The sequence below is a fragment of the Nerophis lumbriciformis genome, linkage group LG08, assembly GCF_033978685.3.
Source record: "Nerophis lumbriciformis linkage group LG08, RoL_Nlum_v2.1, whole genome shotgun sequence".
Lineage (NCBI taxonomy): Eukaryota > Metazoa > Chordata > Actinopteri > Syngnathiformes > Syngnathidae > Nerophis > Nerophis lumbriciformis.
In genome coordinates, this window is record NC_084555.2 from 10,623,618 (window position 1) to 10,645,716 (window position 22,099).

A 22,099-nucleotide genomic window follows, 5' to 3' on the forward strand; every position below is an offset into this window, starting at 1 on the left:
ATCACTGTCATGATCCGTGGTTCGGATCATGTTTGTTTAGTTATTTTCTGTTAGTTTTGGACTGCTTTAGTTCTTGGTTGTGCTCCTGTGAGTTTGTTTTGGTTGTCATGGTCACTCATTGTGTTCACCTGTCTCTGATTAGTGCTCGACCGCTCACCTGCTTCCCGAGCGCTAATCAGAGGCATTATTTAAGTTGCCTTTGCCAGTCACTCGTTCTGCCTTCGTTGTCTTGATGTCACACCGGCTTATATTTGATTCTGACCAAGTAAGTTTCCATGTCTATATCCTAGTTTCTGTTACAGAGTAACTTTTTGTGTTTTAGGCACGCTTGCCTTTTTTTTCTTGTATTGTTTGCATTTGTCGTAGTTTGGATTATTTATATTAATAAATCCAAGGATTACTTATGTTAATAAAACCAAGCCTACCTTCACTCTGTCGTCCGGAGCCGTCTTTTGCGATGGAAGAACAACCCCGCAGCAAGCTGCGACCCTCATGTGACAATCACAATATGCAGACGACAGCGGGAGGCAGCATGCATGTAAAAAGGTATCTAACGCTTAAACCAAAAATAAACAAAAGGTGAGATCAAAGAAAAAGGCATTGAAGCTTAGGGGTGGCTATTAGGGCTGTGAATCTTTGGGTGTCCCACGATTCGATTCAATATCTATTCTTGGGGTCACGATTCGATTAAAAATCGATTTTTTTTCCCGATGCAACGCGATTCTCGATTCAAAAACGATATTTTCTCGATTCAAAACGATTCTCTATTCATTCAATACATAGGATTTCAGCAGGATCTACCCCAGTCTGCTGACATGCAAGCAGAGTAGTAGATTTTTGTAAAAAGCTTTTATAATTGTAAAGGACAATGTTTTATCAACTGATTGCAATAATGTAAATTTGTTTCAACTATTAAATGAACCAAAAATATGACTTATTTTATCTTTGTGAAAATATTGGACACAGTGTGTTGTCAAGATTATGAGATGCGATGCAAGTGTAAGCCACTGTGACACTATTGTTCTTTTTTTAATTTTTTTTTATAAATGTCTAATGATAATGTCAATTAGGGATTTTTAATCACTGCTGTGTTGAAATTGTAACTAATATTGATACTGTTGTTGATAATATTCATTTTTGTTTCACTACTTTTGGTTTGTTCTGTGTCGTGTTTGTGTCTCCTCTCAATTGCTCTGTTTATTGCAGTTCTGAGTGTTGCTGGGTCTGGTTTGGTTTTGGATTGCATTGTTATGGTATTGCTGTGTATTGTTTTGTTGGATTGATTAATTTAAAAAAAACTAAATTAAATTAAAAAAAAAATTAAAATGAAAAATAACAATCGATTTTTTTTAAATGAGAATCGATTCTGAATCGCACAATGTGAGAATCGCGATTCGAATTCGAATCGATTTTTTCCCACACCCCTAATGGCTATGCAGAACAAAACTAAAACTGAACTGGTTACAAAAACATAACGCTGGACGAAAGCAAAGACTTACTGTGGAGCAAAGACGATGTCCACAAAGTACATTCGTACATGACATGACAATCAACAATGTCCACACAAAAAAAGATAGCAACAATTTAAATAATCTTGATTGATAAAAAACAAAGCAAGTGCAGGAAATAGCGCTCAAAGGAAGACATGAAACTGCAACAGGTAAATACCAAAAAAAGAGAAAAAGCCACCAAAATAGGAGCGCAAGACAAGAACTAAAACAGCAAAAAACTCAAAATACGTTACGGCGTGATGTGACAAGTCGTGACAGTACACCTACTTTGAGACGAGAGCTATAGTGATGCATAGTTGGTTATGGTTTGAATTCATATCCAACAATTGCGACAACGACTTTTTATTGTCTAATGAGTTTCATTTTTTAATGATTTTTGCTGGTGGTATGCCTCCGGAATTTTTCAATGAAAAAAATGCGCTTTGGCTCAAAAAAGGTTGAAAAACACTGATCTAGAAGGCCTTACTGACAACAACTCGTGATCTGATTGGCTATCGCACCTTCGCAACTGTCTATCACTGTATGATCCCGATCGTTTACAGTGCACGGACGCCCGCATTGTTGATTCTGAAGGCCTCGGGCAGATTTCGTACAGCATGGCAACATAAGCTAGCTGAATTCTGATTGGATGCAAACTAAACATAAAAACAACAGCACTTGAACGAGCGTAATATGACATGAATAGAATATCCATCCATCCATCCATTTTCTACCGCTTATTCCCTTCGGGGTCGCGGGGGGCGCTGGAGCCTATCTCAGCTACAATCGGGCGGAAGGCGGGGTACACCCTGGACAAGTCGCCACCTCATCGCAGGGTCAACACAGATAGACAGACAACATTCACACTCACATCCACACACTAGGGCCAATTTAGTGTTGCCAATCAACCTATCCCCAGGTGCATGTCTTTGGAGGTGGTAGGAAGCCGGAGTACCCGGAGGGAACCCACGCAGTCACGGGGAGAACATGCAAACTCCACACAGAAAGATCCCGAGCTCGGGATTGAACCCAAGACTACTCAGGACCTTCGTATTGTGAGGCAGATGCACTAACCCCTCTACCACTGTGCTGCCCATGAATAGAATATGAATAATTTTAAATATTTAGTCACAACCTGTCACATCACGCCGTAACTTATTTCGAGTTTTTTGGTTGTGCTCCCGTGCATAGTGTTTTAGTTCTTGTCTTGCGCTCCTATTTTGGTGGCTTTTCCTGTTTTTTGGTATTTTCCTGTTGCAGTTTCATGTCTTCCTTTGAGCGCTATTCCCCGCACCTGCTTTGTTTTAGCAATCAAGAATATTTAAGTTGTTGCTATCTTTTTTTGTGTGGACATTGTTGATTGTCATGTCATGTACGGATGTAAGTTTTTGCTGTCGTCCAGCATTCTGTTTTTGTGTACTTTGTAGCCAGTTCAGTTTTAGTTTTGTTCTACATAGCCATCCCTAAGCTTTAATGCATTTTCTTAGAGGTACTCACCTTTTTGTTGATTTTTGGTTTAAGCATTAGATACCTGATTCTGAAGGCCTCGGGCAGATTTCGTACAGCATGGCAACATAAGCTAGCTGAATTCTGATTGGATTCAAACTAAACATAAAAACAACAGCACTTGAACGAGCGTAATATGACATGAATAGAATATGAATAATTTTAAATATTTAGTCACGACCTGTCACATCATGCTGTGACTTATTTTGAGTTTTTGGTTGTTCTCCCGTGCATAGTGTTTTATTTCTTGTCCTGCGCTCCTATTTTGGTGGCTTTTCCTGTTTTTTGGTATTTTCCTGTTGCAGTTTCATGTCTTCCTTTGAGCGCTATTCCCCGCACCTGCTTTGTTTTAGCAATCAAGAATATTTAAGTTGTTGCTATCTTTTTTCGTGTGGACATTGTTGATTGTCATGTCATGTACGAATGTACTTTGTGGACGCTGCCTCTGCTCCACACGCTGTAAGTTTTTGCTGTCGTCCAGCATTCTGTTTTTGTGTACTTTGTAGCCAGTTCAGTTTTAGTTTCGTTCTACATAGCCATCCCTAAGCTTTAATGCATTTTCTTAGGGGTACTCACCTTTTTGTTTATTTTTGGTTTAAGCATTAGATACCTGATTCTGAAGACAATCTGTTGCGTCCACTGCAGTTCGCTACCTTATTCATACTTTTTGTCAAGTGTTTTTTTTTAAGCAGGGTTGCATGAGGTACCTACACATAACGTTACGTTAGTCAATGTATCACACACAGTAACGTAACGTTAGACGGCGGTCAGCAGCACCGCGTATTTTAGCCACCTACAAAAAGACAAACCTAGTCAAATAAAGGTCAGTTAAAATGTATACTATATTAACAATATGTGTACATATTGCATAGGGTCCTGATATCTAAAAAGTACAACTCTGTTCATTGTTATGTTCATGTATTTATGTTTTTCATGTGTGCACACACATCAACACACATACAGTAGGAGATGAGATCAATGAGATAAGGTAAGAACAGGATAGAAACTGCTGTGGAACTAGTTACAATGCAATATGCCATGGAAATACAATGTTAAGACTTATGAGCAAATAAGTACAGTTGCACTTATTTTTTTAAATGTGTTTATTCTGTAAAGGAATGAGTTATATGTTTAAAATGACTCATTAATAGTGCTATTATGAAGTGCAATGTCAGCACTATTTTTTTCCTGCAATTTCAAATGCACTTGTTTTAATAAATAAATACAGCGTTTGAAAAGCATACACAATCTGTGTAAATATATTAGTCTGTGGTTAAAAGGACTTGAAAGGACTCGAAACTCAAAATGCAGAACTTGGGACTTGACATGAGACTTTCCAGTCTTGACTTTGGTCTTGACTTTGGACTTGACTTGAGACTTGAGTGCAAAGACTTGAGACTTACTTGTGACTTGCAAAACAATGACTTGGTCCCACCTCTGGTAAATAATTCAATGTATATACTCTGATGTTTAACTTGTGTAATGGGTTGTACTTGTATAGCGCTTTTTTCTACCTTCAAGGTACTCAAAGCGCTTTGACACTACTTCCACATTTACCCATTCACACACACATTCACACACTGATGGAGGGAGCTGCCATGCAAGGCGCTAACCAGCACCCATCAGGAGCAAGGGTGAAGTGTCTTGCTCAGGACACAACGGACATGACGAGGTTGGTACTAGGTGGGGATTGAACCAGGGACCCTCGTGTCGCGCACGGCCATTCCTCCACTGCGCCATGCCGTCCCCATGACTGTATTATGCTGATAGTATATATTTGTACCATGAATTGATTTACGTGGACCTCGACTTAAACAAGTTGAAAAACTTATTCGAGTGTTACCATTTAGTGGTCAATTGTACGGAATATGTACTGTACTGTGCAATCTACTAATAAATGTTTAAATCAATCAAAAAACCCCAGGTGACCCTTGGCAAAGGCCTAGTACCTGACTGCCCCCCAGCCAGGGATACGGTGAATACCTCAACGGCGGAGCAGGCGGAAGACGGTAGATTTAAGAACTACCACAACAGCTGCGATGGCTGAAGAAGGCTGCAGCAGAAAAGGGTCCCCAGTCGTCTTGGACTCCATGCCACTGGACCCTGACCCGATTCTGTCAAGGATCGTGTGGTGATTGTCTGTGCACCAGTCTCCCCACGTAAAACAAAGTCACACACAGGCATCCTCTATAAAGGGATACACCCCTACCAGGAGGATCGTCATACTCGTTCGATGATGAGAATATGAATACTTTTAAATATTTAGGGAAAGTAAATAAAAAAATGTTTTTATCTTTAATTATGATCATGATTTCTAGTTATGTTAGGCCAGCACCACTGGTTATTAGTAACATAAATATTTCTAATTTCAACCCATTTTTCAGTGATTTTTTTTTTGGAGAAAAACAACAAAAGATTTCCTCCAGAAATTCCCACGAGAGCAGCAAAGAGGATTAGGATTAGAATGCTTGTGACCGATCATGGAATACAACAAAAGAGAGGCAATACTCACATAGCTTGTGTTGTGTTGTGTTCAAAACAGGCGGTGTGCGTTTAAGAGATCTGATGTGTGATTATTATGAAGTGACGTCATAATTATGCACGGAAGAAGTGCAAAGTCGGGAGCCACGCGCGCTGTTCCCACAGGTAAAAAGAGAGGGGAGGGGTCTCTTCCTGACTCTCCACTCACATTATTGGCTCACAACAAAGCGGGGGGGGCTACCCTCACCTGTACCTGCGCAAAGGTGTGCCACTCGTAGTCATCGTCCGACTCCGAATCACCTGGAGACACTTTCCCGTCCTCCAGCAGGAAGAGGTAGAAGTCGGCCAGGGCGGCTGGAAGCTGACCGAGGGACTGCAACAAGACGCCGAGCATGGAGTCGATCACGGCCTGGAGCGAGGAGACGGTCTGCCAGTGGCTCCAAGGTGAGCTGCATTCTTCTCATGGCTCCTTCCCTTTTTTTTTTTTTTCCTGAGCTGGTGTTCACCTCACAAGTACTTTGGCTCGGACAGTGGAGTCGGAAATAGAAACACACACACACAAATCCTTTTGGGAGTGAAAGGTGGAGTTGGAATGAGGAAGTGAGCCCCCAGAGAAGCCATTAAAGTCCGTCTCCGTACGATATCTCTGTCTTACTTTCTTTCTTCGAAGAAATGGCGTGTTTACTTTACACCGGAAGTAACAAAGTGCAGTTTATAAAACCATAACATCAACTTTCACAGGACGCAATGTCTCTGTTGGACACTCTACAGTTGTTTTAGGACAGTGTTTGAGCCAAGGCGCATGTTTTTCATTGACAAAATCCAGAGGCACACCACCAGCAGAAATCATTAAAAAAATGTAACTCAGTAGACAGTCCTTGTCACAATTGTTGGATATGAATTCAAACCATAACCAACTATGCATCACTATAGCTCTTGTCTCAAAGTAGGTGTACTGTCACGACCTGTCACATGTCGCTGTGACTTATTTTGAGTGTTTTGGTTGTGCTCCCGTGCATAGTGTTTTAGTTCTTGTCCTATTTTTTTGGTATTTTCCTGTAGCAGTTTCATGTCTTCCTTTGAGCTCTATTCCCCGCACCTGCTTTGTTTTAGCAATCAAGAATATTTAAAGGGGAACATTATCACCAGACCTATGTAAGTGTCAATGTATACCTTGATGTTGCAGAAAAAAGACCATATATTTTTTTAACCGATTTCCGAACTCTAAATGGGTGAATTTTGGCGAATTAAACGCCTTTCTAATATTCGCTCTCGGAGCGTTGTGACGTCACATCGGGAAGCAATCCGCCATTTTCTCAAACACCGAGTCAAATCAGCTCTGTTATTTTCCATTTTTTCGACTGTTTTCCGTACCTTGGAGACATCATGCATCGTCGGTGTGTTGTAGGAGGGTGTAACAACACGAACAGGGACGGATTCAAGTTGCACCAGTGGCCCAAAGATGCGAAAGTGGCAAGAAATTGGACGTTTGTTCCGCACACTTTACCGACGAAAGCTATGCTACGACAGAGATGGCAAGAATGTGTGGATATACTGCGACACTCAAAGCAGATGCATTTCCAACGATAAAGTCAAAGAAATCTGCCGCCAGACCCCCATTGAATCTGCCAGAGTGTGTGAGCAATTCAGGGACAAAGGACCTCGGTAGCACGGCAAGCAATGGCTGCAGTTTGTTCCTGCAGACGAGCGAGCTAAACCCCCTATCGACCCTAGCTTCCCTGGCCTGCTGACATCAACTCCAAAACTGGACAGATCAGCTTTCAGGAAAAGAGGCGGATGAGGGTATGTCTACAGAATATATTAATTGATGAAAATTGGGCTGTCTGCACTCTCAACGTGCATGTTGTTGCCAAATGTATTTCATATGCTGTAAACCTAGTTCATATTTGTTAGTTTCCTTTAATGCCAAACAAACACATACCAATCGTTGATTAGAAGGCGATCGCCGAATTCGTCCTCGCTTTCTCCCGTGTCGCTGGCTGTCATGTCATTTTCGTCGGTTTCGCTTGCATACGGTTCAAACCGATATGGCTCAATAGCTTCAGTTTCTTCCTCAATTTCGTTTTCGCTACCTGCCTCCACACTACATCCATCCGTTTCAATACATTCGTAATCTGTTGAATCGCTTAAGCCGCTGAAATCCGAGTCTGAATCAGAGCTAATGTCACTATAGCTTGCTGTTCTTTCCGCCATGTTTGTTAGTGTTGGCTTCACTATGTGACGTCACAGGAAAATGGACGGGTGTTTATAACGATGGTTAAAATCAGGCACTTTGAAGCTTTTTTTAGGGATATTGCGTGATGGGTAAAATTTTGAAAAAAACTTCGAAAAATGTAATAAGCCACTAGGAACTGCTTTTTAATGGTTTTAACCATTCTGAAATTGTGATAATGTTCCCCTTTAAGTTGTTGCTATCTTTTTTTGTGGGGACATTGTTGATTGTCATGTCATGTACGGATGTACTTTGTGGACGCCGTCTCTGCTCCACACGCTGTAAGTTTTTGCTGTCGTCCAGCTTTCTGTTTTTGTGTAATTTGTAGCCAGTTCAGTTTTAGTTCTGTTCTACATAGCCATCCCTAAGCTTTAATGTATTTTCTTAGGGGTACTCACCTTTTTGTTTATTTTTGGTTCAAGCCATACTTGCCAACCCTCCCGAATTTTCCGGGAGACTCCCGGATTTCAGTGCCTCTCCCGAAAATCTCCCGGGACAACCATTCTCCCGAATTTCTCCCAATTTCCAGCCGGACTTAAGGCACGCCCCCTCCAGGTCCGTGCGGACCTGAGTGAGGACAGCCTGTCGTCACGTCCGCTTGGCCAACCAAAAAGTAACCACAGAACACTATACCGTATAGTGTTCTGTGGTTAATTTTTTGGTTGGCCAACGGTTTACGTTGTATTGTGCACCCTGACGGCAAGTGTGGGAGTCGGTTCTGAAGTATGAAGTAAAGAGACGTAATTTCGTCACATCGCCTGGTTATTGACTCCAACCCAGAATATTACACTGCCCATACCTATGCTCCTTCAAAGGCTGTGCTACTGACTGCAAAGCATTGCACTTTCAAATACAACAATGAGTAGAGAGGAGTGTTTTGTGTGTATATGTGTAAATAAATGAACACTGAAATTCAAGTATTTATTTTATTTATATATATATATATATGTATATATGTATGTATGTATGTATGTGTATATATATATATATATATATATATATATATATATATAGATATAGCTAGAATTCACTGAAAGTCAAGTATTTATTTTATTTATACATATATATATATATATATATATATATGTATATATACTGTATATATGTTTGTGTGCATGTATGTGTATATATATATATATATATATATATATATTACATATACACAGGTGTATATATAAGAAATACTTAAATTTCAGTGAATTCTAGCTATAAATATACTCCTCCGCCCCCCCCCCCCCAAAAAAAAATCCAACTATCTTTATGTTCAACAACGTAGATACACAACTAGTATCGATTAAAAATGTATTATTGATGCATATTTAATTTATGTATATTGATGCAGTTTTACATTTGTTTTCGTTTCACTGAATAAGCGTTTATCACTTGCGACTTTTGAAAACAGTGCATTTAAAACAACAAACAGTTGACCTACATTTATTAAATTCATGGACGTGTGCAAAACTGGAACATAAGTGCCCTGTAATAAAGGAGCTGGTCGGATTTCTTGGTGAGGTGGCTCGCTGCAGTCAGCCAAATTTTAGAACTGTCTGCATTACTTCATTTACAATAAACATATCGATTATTGACGTTTACTAATCGATTTTATAATTGTCCATGTCCGAATTGTGATGCATCGAAAAATCGAGTATTTCCCCCACGTCTAATTATTATTATTATTATAGTGACAACAAGAGAGCAGTGATAGCCACACATGTAGCTTTCCCGTCGGAAAAAAACAATCTCTGTACTTCTCTATTGTTCCTTATTTTTAAAGAAAAATGTCGCTGCGGTTGAAAAGTCACATTTAGAGTCTGAAGCTAGGCAGCTAGGCAAAATAAACAGATACCAGAAAAGCTAATCGGCAATTAATTTTATATGAGGAGGCATCCATTGGCTTAGTCTGGGGCAGACTGTTGGGAAGCCGTTGTCATTTGAAATAATCTATTGATATTTTATTGACTATTCTTTTTATTGTCACGGTAATAAAAATACTGGATAAAATGCATCCCTTTGTTTCAAAATTCGGACGATTTTTCAATGGACGATTGGCAACTCCAGTTTTATATATGCTTAACAAATTTGTGTGGCCATAAACAATATTTAGTTTGGGGCCTCATTTTGGTCTTTAATATTATTCATTTTTATTATATTACTACTGAAGGGACAACATCTACAGACTCAGTATGTTTACATTGCATCCGGATTCACAGCACTTCACATTTTTCACATTTTGTTATGTTACAGCCTTATTTCAAAATGGAATGAATTAATTTTTGTCCTCCAAATCCTGCAGACAAATACCCCATAAAGACAAGGTGAAAATGTTATTTAAATAAATTCAGCAAATTTATCAAAGATAAAAACAAATCACATGTTCATAAGTATTCAAAGCCTTTGCTCAATACTTTGTTGATGCTCCTTTGGCATCAATTTCACCCATACTTCTTTGCCCATTCCTCTTTGCAACACCTCTCAAGCTTCATCAGATTGGATGGGAAGCGTTGGTTTTCATCCAAGATGTCTCCGTACATTGCTGCATTTATCTTCCTCTCTCTATCCTGACTAGTCTCCCAGTTCCTGCCGCCGAAAAACATCCCCACAGCATGATGCTGCCACCACCATGCTTCACTGTAGGGATGGTATTGGCCTGAGTTCAATCTTTGTCTCATACATGGGGATTAATAAAGTATTTTTGATTTTGATTCTGATCAGACCAGAGAATGTTGTTTCCCATGGTCTGAGAGTGTGCATTTTGGCAAACTTTGTACTAAGAAATGACTTCTGTCTGACCAATATACCATCAAGCCTGATTGGTGGATTGCTGCAGAGATGATTGTCCTTCTGGAAGGTTCGCCTCTCTCTAGAGAGGAATGCTGTAGCTCTGACAGAGTGGCCATCGGGTTTTTGGTCACCTCTGTGACTAGACTAAAATGAATGCAGCAATGTACAGAGACATCCTGGATGAAGACCAACTCTTCCCATTCAACCTGATGGTTCTTGAGAGGTGCTGCAAAGAGGAATAGGTGAAACGGCCCAAAGATAGGTGTGCCAAACTTGTGGCATCGTATTCCAAAAAACTTGAGGCTTCAATTGCTGACAAATATGCATCAACAAAGTATTGAGCAAAAACTGTAATAATAATCATAATATATCATTATTGTAATTATAATTGTCGGTGCATCTACTGAGTGTTAAGCCTTCGCTGTATTTAAAAAGTAGTGACTCCTGCTTCGAACTTTAAACAACGTTCTTTGAACGCAACACAATTATGTTCTATGACATGCAAACGCGAAACTTAAAAATGACTTTGTCCGACGCTGCCACAAATACATTTATCATACGTTTTACCTTTTAAGTCAATCACCTCATCCTGGTTCTCAAATGTTGGCGCTGTGTGTAAATGCATAAAAGTGAACTTTGATGACTTTATAACGTCTGTGTTGAGTGAACGGTGAAGTATTCCATGCTGTTTTTTGCGCTACCAGAAGGAATTAACCATTTTGCATTTTTAATAGGGGGTGTAGTAGTCTTAGACATTCTTAATTTGAGTCAAACAACCTTATTATTGAAATTTCACAGTTATATTAATTGTTCATCAACATTTATGATGTTTTTAATATTTCAATGACAGGCAAAAAATCTTCAAACTTTACAAAAGTCCTGTGCTTGGGGCCCTGGTAGAATGTCCACTTAGCCCCCTGGGCCCCACCCACCCGACTGTAAGAGTTATAAATTACACCAAATAGCCTGTGGTGTATGAAGGTAAAAAAAAAAAAAAGAATCAAATGTCAAAAGGGATAAAAATAAAATGATCTAAAAGAAAAATATAGTTAATTATAAATATAAACAAGTAGTTGCATAGATAATATTGTAGAATTTGGAATAATTTATGGTGTTATTGCAAAGTTATCGATTATTTACTTCAGCTGCATTCAGTTTTTGTGAGTTGTCTTTTTTATTTTATTTTAGTCAAACCCAGTGGACGAGAGGGTAGCTTCCCTCCGCCTTCGGGTGGGGGGACGGGTCCTGACTGTTGTTTGCGTTTACGCGCCAAACAGCAGCTCTGAGTACCCACCCTTTTTGGATTCACTCGAGGGAGTACTGGAGAGTGCTCCCCCGGGTGATTCCCTCGTTCTACTGGGGGACTTCAACGCTCATGTTGGCAGCGACAGTGAAACCTGGAGAGGTGTGATTGGGAAGAATGGCCGCCCGGATCTGAACCCGAGTGGTGTTCTGTTATTGGACTTTTGTGCTCGTCACAGATTGTCGATAACAAACACCATGTTCAAACATAAGGGTGTCCATATGTGCACTTGGCACCAGGACACCCTAGGCCGCAGTTCCATGATCGACTTTGTAGTTGTGTCATCGGATTTGCGGCCTCATGTTTTGGACACTCGGGTGAAGAGAGGGGCGGAGCTTTCTACCGATCACCACCTGGTGGTGAGTTGGCTGCGATGGTGGGGGAGGATGCCGGACAGACCTGGCAGGCCCAAACGCATTGTGAGGGTTTGCTGGGAACGCCTGGCAGAGGCTCCTGTCAGAGAGAGTTTCAATTCCCACCTCCGGAAGAACTTTGAACATGTCACGAGGGAGGTGCTGGACATTGAGTCCGAGTGGACAATGTTCCGTACCTCTATTGTCGAGGCGGCCGATTGGAGCTGTGGCCGCAAGGTAGTTGGTGCCTGTCGTGGCGGTAATCCTAGAACCCGTTGGTGGACGCCGGCGGTGAGGGATGCCGTCAGGCTGAAGAAGGAGTCCTATCGGGTTCTTTTGGCTCATGGGACTCCTGAGGCAGCAGACAGGTACCGACAGGCCAAGCGGTGTGCGGCTTCAGCGGTCGCGGAGGCAAAAACTCGGACATGGGAGGAGTTCGGGGAGGCCATGGAAAAAGACTTCCGGACGGCTTCGAAGCAATTCTGGACCACCATCCGCAGCCTCAGGAAGGGGAAGCAGTGCAGTGTCAACACCGTGTATGGTGGGGATGGTGCTCTGCTGACCTCGACTGCGGATGTTGTGGATCGGTGGAGGGAATACTTCGAAGACCTCCTCAATCCTACCAGCACGTCGTCCTATAAGGAAGCAGGGCCTGGGGAATCTGTGGTGGGCTCTCCTATTTCTGGGGCTGAGGTTGCCGAGGTAGTTAAAAAGCTCCTCGGTAGCAAGGCCCCGGGGGTGGATAAGATCCGCCCGGAGTTCCTTAAGGCTCTGGATGTTGTGGGGCTGTCTTGGTTGACAAGACTCTGCAACATCACGTGGACATCGGGGGCGGTACCTCTGGATTGGCAGACCGGGGTGGTGGTTCCTCTCTTTAAGAAGGGGAACCGGAGGGTGTGTTCCAACTATCGTGGGATCACACTCCTCAGCCTTCCCGGTAAGGTCTATTCAGGTGTACTGGAGAGGAGGCTACGCCGGATAGTCGAACCTCGGATTCAGGAGAAACAGTGTGGTTTTCGTCCTGGTCGTGGAACTGTGGACCAGCTCTATACTCTCGGCAGGGTCCTTGAGGGTGCATGGGAGTTTGCCCAACCAGTCTACATGTGCTTTGTGAACTTGGAGAAGGCATTCGACCGTGTACCCCGGGAAGTCCTGTGGGGAGTGCTCAGAGTATGGGGTAACGGACTGTCTTATTGTGGCAGTTCGCTCCCTGTATAATCAGTGTCAGAGCTTGGTCCGCATTGCCGGCAGTAAGTCGGACACGTTTCCAGTGAGGGTTGGACTCCGCCAAGGCTGCCCTTTGTCACCAATTCTGTTCATAACCTTTATGGACAGAATTTCTAGGCGCAGTCAGGGCGTTGAGGGGATCTGGTTTGGTGGCTGCAGGATTAGGTCACTGCTATTTGCAGATGATGTGGTCCTGATGGCTTCCTCCGGCCAAGATCTTCAGCTCTCCCTGGATCGGTTCGCAGCCGAGTGTGAAGCGACTGGGATGGGAATCAGCACCTCCAAGTCCGAGTCCATGGTTCTCTCCCGGAAAAGGGTGGAGTGCCATCTCCGGGTTGGGGAGGAGATCTTGCCCCAAGTGGAGGAGTTCAAGTACCTCGGAGTCTTGTTCACGAGTGGGGGAAGAGTGGATCGTGAGATCGACAGGCGGGTCCGTGCGGCGTCTTCAGTAATGTGGATGCTGTATCGATCCGTTGTGGTGAAGAAGGAGCTGAGCCGGAAGGCAAAGCTCTCGATTTACCGGTCGATCTACGTTCCCATCCTCACCTATGGTCATGAGCTTTGGGTCATGACCGAAAGGACAAGATCACGGGTACAAGCGGCCGAAATGAGTTTCCTCCGCCGAGTGGCGGGGCTCTCCCTTAGAGATAGGGTGAGAAGCTCTGTCATTCGGGGGGGAGCTCAAAGTAAAGCCGCTGCTCCTCCACATCGAGAGGAGCCAGATGAGGTGGTTCGGGCATCTGGTCAGGATGCCACCCGAACGCCTCCCTAGGAAGGTGTTTCGGGCACGTCCGACCGGTAGGAGGCCACGGGGAAGACCCAGGACACGCTGGGAAGACTATCTCTCCCGGCTGGCCTGGGAACGCCTCGGGATCCCCCAGGAGGAGCTGGACGAAGTGGCTGGGGAGAGGGAAGTCTGGGCTTCCCTGCTTAAGCTGCTGCCCCCGCGACCCGACCTCGGATAAGCGGAAGAAGATGGGTGGATGGATGGATTTTAGTCAAAATGATGTCATTTTCAGTATTTGTCCAGTTTCTTGATGTCTTTGACAACAAGTGCTTTGGCTTTCTGCGATGCTTTGTATAATATTTGATATAGATTTTACAGTTAGTACTTCACGTGTCTTGGCTTTTCCCTTCTCTTTAAGTTGTGTGCTTTCTTGCCCATGACAGTGTTGCATTTTGCTAAATGTTCATTGATGTGGATGTTTGTTCCTTTTAGTCTGACTCTCTGTCCCCGCAAAGTCACCTTGGTTTTTTTTGTTGGTGAAATTTATGATGAGGACATGTGTGGTGTTATTCCTGGCAGACATTGACACATTTATGAAGTAAATACAGAACCACTAATGCTTTCACTGTTACAATACTAATTTTATTATTATGATGCTTTATTGTCTTTATTTGTTACATGGGACAATGCACATTAATATATGTATTGTAAATGTGCCAGATTGTAGTCCTAGGCTAATTTCCATCTATAGCCCCAGGCAGGTTGATGGTACATCAGACAAAGTACAATTTAAAAAAACGCATGTAAATAAAAATCAGACAATCGTGAACGGTACAATAAAATACACATACTCAGATATAACTATACGTTGGAGACCCACATATAACAGAAGGTGGCTGCATGACCTCAGTTTAAGGCAGATCCGGAATAAAGTGACCATTCTGCGGCCCAGAGGCTATTTGCGGTGCCCATCTCGTTTTTCTTGGCATGTGGCATATTGTAGAAAAAATAAACCCCCCAAAAAGAGAACAAATTGAAAAACAGAGCAAAAAAACAACGTAAGAATACATGTATAAGGTTGTTTGACTGTCCACTGTCCTGACTAAATAAATAGCATATATCAAAATAACATATTTTTAGCCTTTCTTTCAAAAATGTTGACATCAAAGTGGAAATACTAAATTTGAGAAGCTTTAACACAAACAAAGACCAGTAGACACGAGCTGTGAGCTGACATTTTCTATCTACAAGCTGGTACATTTAATGCTGAAAGAACATTACAGCCACTAAAAATAAGATAATAATCCTCCACAATGTTCCAACTCAGACTATTCATCTGCATTGTTTCATTTTCCTAAGAAGAAACCATGTAAACTAAAATATAGTATATCATAAAGTATTTACTTATTTTTAAGTCAACTCCTTTATTTATTGGCAAATCTTTTAACGATAATTTACCGACACACTCCTAGTGTTTTCTATTGTCACTTACTGTCTGTGTACTGATACTTCCATGTCCACTTTTAGTAATTGTGTGAATGTTTGTAGAAAGACAATGAAATACTTGTGCTGTAAGAGGGGTTGAGGGGGGTTTAAACACAAGCACAAATCCCCAGATCCTTTTACTCATGTTCTAGCTGCATGTCTTAACCTGTTTTTTCAAAATACGGGCTTACATTTTGGGTAAATTTGACTTATCCCATCTCCTGTGTCCCGCTACCAGGTCTAGACGCACCCTTGCATCGATATGCCGTCTCGGAGTGGCATCTCTCCGGGATGGAGCTGCTCCAGTTGACCGCCGAGGACCTGGAGAGGCTGGGGGTCACCAAGATCGGCCACCAAGAGTTGATCCTCGAGGCCGTGGAGAAGCTCTGTTCTCTGGTGAGACGAGGAAATGGAATCACGTGTGGTTGTGTACCATGGCGATAGAGAGGGTAGCTAGGGATGTTTGACTTGAGGGGATTGCAGATGTCTCGTGTTATTACCATGAGCACTGAGATAGAGTTTAAGCACAAGGAACAATATGTTCTTTAATTAGGTTTAGTAGCTTGTCATTTATAGTTTTATGTTTAACTGTCACACTGTTGTCTAGTGATTCATTAGCACCTTTCGTGTTGCCTGTATGAGCCGGCTATTTTTAGCCTTATTCCTTTTTCAATGTCCTGGACAAACAGTACCGACATGAGACTTTCGGAGGTAGCATAAGAGCCATAACAGCCTTGTTTGTAAGTGTATTCAACAATACTGTGACTAGGCCTTAAAGTATAACAGCTTAAAAAACTCCTGCCTCTTTCACACAGAATTCCTACAAAATTGTTGCATCAGTTGTTGATTCAGTTGTGCTTTTCATACAGAACCAAGCAAAGCAGGCTATTGGTGTGACTTGAGAATTCTGACCTCCAACCTTACAAATCTTCTAGGAAAAAAATGTAACACTCAAGCAAATAATAGCCTCTTTTACACAGGATTCTGCAAAATTGCTGCATCAGTATTTATATTTACAGTCGTGGTCAAAAATGTACACTTCTAAAGAACATAATGTCATGGCTGTCTTGAGTTTCCAATAATTTCTACAACTCTTATTTTTTTGTGATAGAGTGATTAGAGCACATACTTGTTTGTCACAAAAAACATTCATGAAGTTTGGTTCTTTTATGAATTTATTATGGGTCTACTAAAAAAGGGACCAAATCTGCTGGGTCAAAAGTATACATACAGCAATGTTAATATTTGGTTACATGTCCCTTGGCAAGTTTCACTGCAATAAGGCGCTTTTGGGAGCCATCCACAAGCTTCTGGCAAGCTTCTGGTTGAATTTTTCACCACTCCTCTTGACAAAATTGGTGCAGTTCAGCTAAATTTGTTGGTTTTCTGACATGGACTTGTTTCTTCAGCATTGTCCACACGTTTAAGTCAGGACTTTGGGAAGGCCATTCTAAAACCTTAATTCTAGCCTGATTTACCCATTCCTTTACCACTTTTGACATGTGTTTGGGGTCATTGTCCTGTTGGAACACCCAACTGCGCCCAAGACCCAACCTCCGGGCTGATGATTTTAGGTTGTCTTGAAGAATTTGGAGGTAATCCTCCATTTTCACTGTCCCATTTACTCTCTGTAAAGCACCAGTTCCATTGGCAGCAAAACAGGCCCAGAGCATAATACTACAACCACCATGCTTGACGGTATGGATGGTGTTCCTGGGATTAAAGGCCTCACCTTTTCTCCTCCAAACATATTGCTGGGTATTGTGGCCAAACAGCTAAATTTTTGTTTAATCTGACATCACATGGACAAAGATAAAACCTTCTGGAGGAAAGTTCTATGGTCAGATAAAACATTTTAATTTCCCCTCGGGGATTAATAAAGTATTTCTGATTCTGATCTGATTCTGTAAACTTTTGGCCACGACTGTATATACTTGTACTTTTCAAACAGTACCAAGTGAAGCAGGATATTGGCGCAACTTGATAGTCCTGATATTTTACCTTACAAATCTTGAAGAATTGATTCAATTGTGCTTTCCGGACAGAACAAAGCAAAGTGGAGTATTGATGCAGTTCAAGAACTCCAACCACAAGTTACCTCAAAAATATTTTAGGAACAAATTTACCATTTGAAAAAACAGTAGCCTCTTTCATTGAAATTCCCGCAAAACTGCTGCATCAATGTCGGTATTGATTTAGTTGTGCTTTTCATACAGTACCAATAAAATAATAAGATTGGCGCAATTTAAGAGCCCCGACCTGTAACCTCACAAGTCTTTTAGGCAGAAATTTCCCACTTTAAAAAGAATAGTTTCTTTCAAACGTGTTCCCGCAAAACTGCTGCATTAGAGCTGGTATTGGTTAATTGGTGCTATTTATACAGAACATAGCAAAATGGAGTATATGGCACATCCTGAGAGCCCCTACCTGTAACCTCACAAATCTTTTTGAATGTGAAATTTAAGACTCGAAAAAACACCAGCCTGTTTCACACAGAATTGCTGCAAAAATGCTGCATCAAAGCCGTATTAATTCTTCAATTGTGCTTTTCATACAGAACTAAGCAAAACGGGATATTTGCACAACTTAAAACTCCCAACCTCCAACCTCACAAATCTTTTTCAGAATGTGAAATTTAACACTAAAGCAAATAATAGCCTCTTTCCCACAGAATTCCTCCAAAATATTTATTTTTTTGTTATTTTCACACAGAACCAAGTAAAGCGGGATATTAGTGCAATTTAAGAACCCCGACCTGTAATCTCACAAATCCTCTTCTTGGAAGTGAAATTCAACACTCAAACCGATAATAGCCTCTTACACACAGGATTCCTGCGTAATGTCTGCATCAGAGCTGGTATTTATTTAGTTGTGCCATTCATACAGAACAAAACAAAATATTGGCACAACGTAAGAGCCCTGGTCCTCAACCTAAGAAATATTTTTCTAGAATGTTAAATTTAACACTTGAAAAAACACCAGCCTTTTTCACATAGAATACCTGCAAAATTGCTGCATCAGAGCTAGTATTGATTCAGTTATGCTTTTCATACAGAACAACGCAAAGTGGGATATTGTCAAAACTTGAGAGCCCCGACAGGCTTCTTCACAAATTTTATTTTAGAATGTAAAATTCAACTCACGGAAAAACTTAAGAGCCCCGAACTCTAACCACAAAAATCTTCATCTCAAATGTGAAATTTTAACACTGGAAGAGCTTTTCAGAAAAACCAAACCAAAGCGGGATATTGGCATAATTTGAGAGCCGGGACATATAACCCCACAAATTTAAATTTAAAATTTGTAAAAAAACATCAGCATCTTTCACACATTTAATCGAAGCCGGTATTTACTTACCTGTGCATTTCATACAGAACCAAGTGTAGCGGGATATTGGCGCAACTTGAGAGCCTCGACTTGTTACCTCATGCATTTACTTCTAGAAAGTAAAATGTAACATTTTAGTTGCCAGATCGACTGGTCTGACCATGTTGGTGCCCTTTATACAGAACAAGGTGCAAAATGCCGGCTTCGACAGACACTGTGAAAGGAGTTCAGGGAACTTGCGATTTCCTGACCTCAATTTCATCAATAAAATCAGCTAAAACTAAAATTGTGAGCAGTCTCACCTAAACTTGGTGACCTCTGACTTATTTCTGTCCATTTTATGGTGTGCCAATGCTAATGCCCAAAGTGTATTTACAGTATGTATGTCAACATAAAAGCACTACATTAATCCTCCAGTGTCTTAATTATCTGAGCCTATCTACTTGTGAGATGGTTTAATAAGACTTAAGTAGCAGTGTGTTTGTTAGGCCAGAGCTAATTGAGCAGGACAGTAGCGTGCAAACCTGGTGCCCTGCTTGTGACCATCACACTGGGGCTCAAGCAGATTAAACCTGTTGTGGGCGTGCAGATGGAGCCGCAATGCTCACTGCAGCGAGTGACAGCTCCATGAAAATATAGTGCATCTCTCCCTATCAATGTGTTATATAAACCTTATGGGAATCGTTTCATAAGAGTCAGACGGTTATATACAGTAGCGGACATTTACATTTTTAGTGCGTTGTGGCTTGTGATGCTCCAACACACTGCTTTCATTCATGAAAAAAACGAGCGTCACATGGAAAACGCTTTCAAGTGCGGTGTTACATCATCGAGTACAACCGTGTTGAGAAGGCCATGAAAAATTCATCGCCACTCGTTGATGGTGGATTAGTGCGGCTGGTTGATATGTAACAACAAAGCCTCACTAGAACAAAACTCTTGACCCCTGATGAGTGTGTCCAGAATGGAACCTGCACTTAAAGTAAAAGGCTCACATACAATTGAATTTATTAGGAGCTGCTCTATTGTATTGCATTTCCTCTAATGTATTATGTCTGGTAGCCTAATTATCTGTTGTATAATAGTACAGTGGTACCACTGGATACAAGTGCTAATTGTTGGGAGCAAAAATTCGGTTTATGAGCCTCCCCACCGATAGCTGGCGTAGCAAATGTCACAGTGAACACTGTTACATCAGACCAGAACATCCGGTTTTACTCGCTAGCAATAGCTTATAGCTAAAGATTGATGTAACTTTGTTTTTCCAACAGTGCTGAGAAAAAGTGGATGATATTCATTGGATTAAAGAAGGAAATCATCAAAAACATGACTGAGCTTGTAGTGGACTTGGTAAAGCAGCGTAAGCACTGCTAGTCTGTAACATAATGAAGCAGAATGTGTCTAACACCAGTCAAGAATGGTAAAATAGTATCCAAACAGCAGACGTTTATCCATGAAAATATGGAGAAGCTGCTAATAATGTTTGTCAGAGAAGCAGCTCAAAGGAGATATTTGTACATTATAATTTAATTACTTTATAAAACTAATCTGTTTGTATTTTTTTTTAAATAATGTTAAATGTTAAAATTGTTGTGTTTTTGGCGGCAATGATTAATTAGATAGATTTTATTCATTTTATATATAATTTGCTGTTTTTGCAAAAATAGTTTTTCGAGGTTGTGTCACAGACTTAATTAAATTTGTATTCTGAGGTACCACTGTAATTGATATTCCTTTTCAATATGAAGCTTTTTGGGGCTGAGAAAAGCCTCCAAAGTGTAACCAGAATTAAAAAGTCTACCAAAGTTAAAGGGACAATTCTTCCAAAATAAGAGTGTTTTATTAGGGGGGGGTTACCCACATATGCGGTCCTCTCCAAGGTTTCTCATAGTCATTCACATCGACGTCCCACTGGGGTGAGTTTTTGGGGTGAGTTTTTCCTTGCCCTTATGTGGGCTTTGTACCGAGGATGTCGTTGTGGCTTGTGCAGCCCTTTGAGACACTTGTGATTTAGGGCTATATAAATAAACATTGATTGATTGATTGATTGATTTATTGTTTCTATATCCTCATATCACCTGTAGTTATCTTTTTTTCCACGTTTATGACAGATTACAAAATTAAATGTAACAAAAATACTTTTCTAATGCCAACAGTTTGATGAAAGATGATCTGTATAATTTTCACTTGCTCTGATTGATTTAAAATCAAACATTCCCAACCCAGCAGAATCTATAATTGTACAGTCTTGTAATTTTAGGTCATGCTTCGTGCACTGAAATATGAATGGACTAATTTAAAATATGTCGCTCAATGTTTTCATTTTGTCGCTCAATGTTACATTTTTTTCATATTACCAGTGTTTTCCACACATTTTTTCAATGCATTGGGCCGCCACAAAAACCTCCCTAACATACACATTACAATGCATTGTAATGCACCTGGTCTGCCAGAGAATAAGAAGAATAAGCAGGAGGGCTCAGTATTGGTGACTCTTTCTCTCTATTAAGCGAGTAATCACAACCCTCTCGATACTCTTTTCCAAAAAGCAACGAGTGACAAATCTAGTGAAAATTATTTTCTGCTATCATATTGCTCTTCTCAGCCGAAGAGTGCAGAGTGCTGCTGTGGGCCCCTCGCCCATCTAAATGCACTCACTGTTTGTGACATAGGGGAAAAGTTGACACAAAAAAATACATTTTGTTCATGTTTATTTACTCACTTTTTGCAAATGCGTCATTGCCAATAATATTCACATTCAACTATTTTTTTGGGACATTTTTGTAAACTTCTAATAACCTATTCCATTAAAACTGGGAATAACGCAGTTGTGCTCTAAATTGTCACTTCCAGACGTACGGCATGGGCGGCGAGAACCTCAAAGGTTTGACGGAGAAGCTGCGCGCCCTTGCCCACACCCTCCAGATGGGCATCCAAGGCCGCTGGCGCCAAAACAGCTACGACGGGCAGAGCACCACCAGGCTGCCCACCAATGTTTTGCATGTCGTGGTGGACCTCATCTCCTCTGCCAAAGGACTCTTCTCCTTACTGAACAGGTCGGTGAAGTGTTATCTAACTGTTCCACACTCTAGTCCAAATGTTATTTTTACTCTATGCAGCCTGTTATTAAAATAGTAAGCGTGTCTTATTTAACGTTGTGGCCTTGCACGTGGAAATGTTTATTTG

General features: G+C 41.2%; 1 protein-coding gene across 2 annotated transcripts in view; it reads left to right on the top strand.

Annotated features, from left to right (window-relative positions):
* The first annotated feature begins 249 nt into the window (after window positions 1-249).
* Window positions 250-22,099, top strand: part of cnksr1 (connector enhancer of kinase suppressor of Ras 1) — a 70,353-nt gene continuing 48,503 nt past the window's right edge. The window contains exons 1-4 of one of the 2 annotated variants that reach the window (XM_061968238.2): window positions 250-265; window positions 5,803-5,921; window positions 15,825-15,982; window positions 21,767-21,969. In XM_061968238.2, the coding sequence (XP_061824222.2) occupies window positions 5,870-5,921; window positions 15,825-15,982; window positions 21,767-21,969 (413 nt within the window). In that variant the 5' untranslated portion in view covers window positions 250-265; window positions 5,803-5,869. Of the gene's footprint in view, window positions 266-5,686; window positions 5,922-15,824; window positions 15,983-21,766; window positions 21,970-22,099 lie in introns of those variants that run through there. The other variant, XM_061968237.2, reaches the window with a different exon arrangement.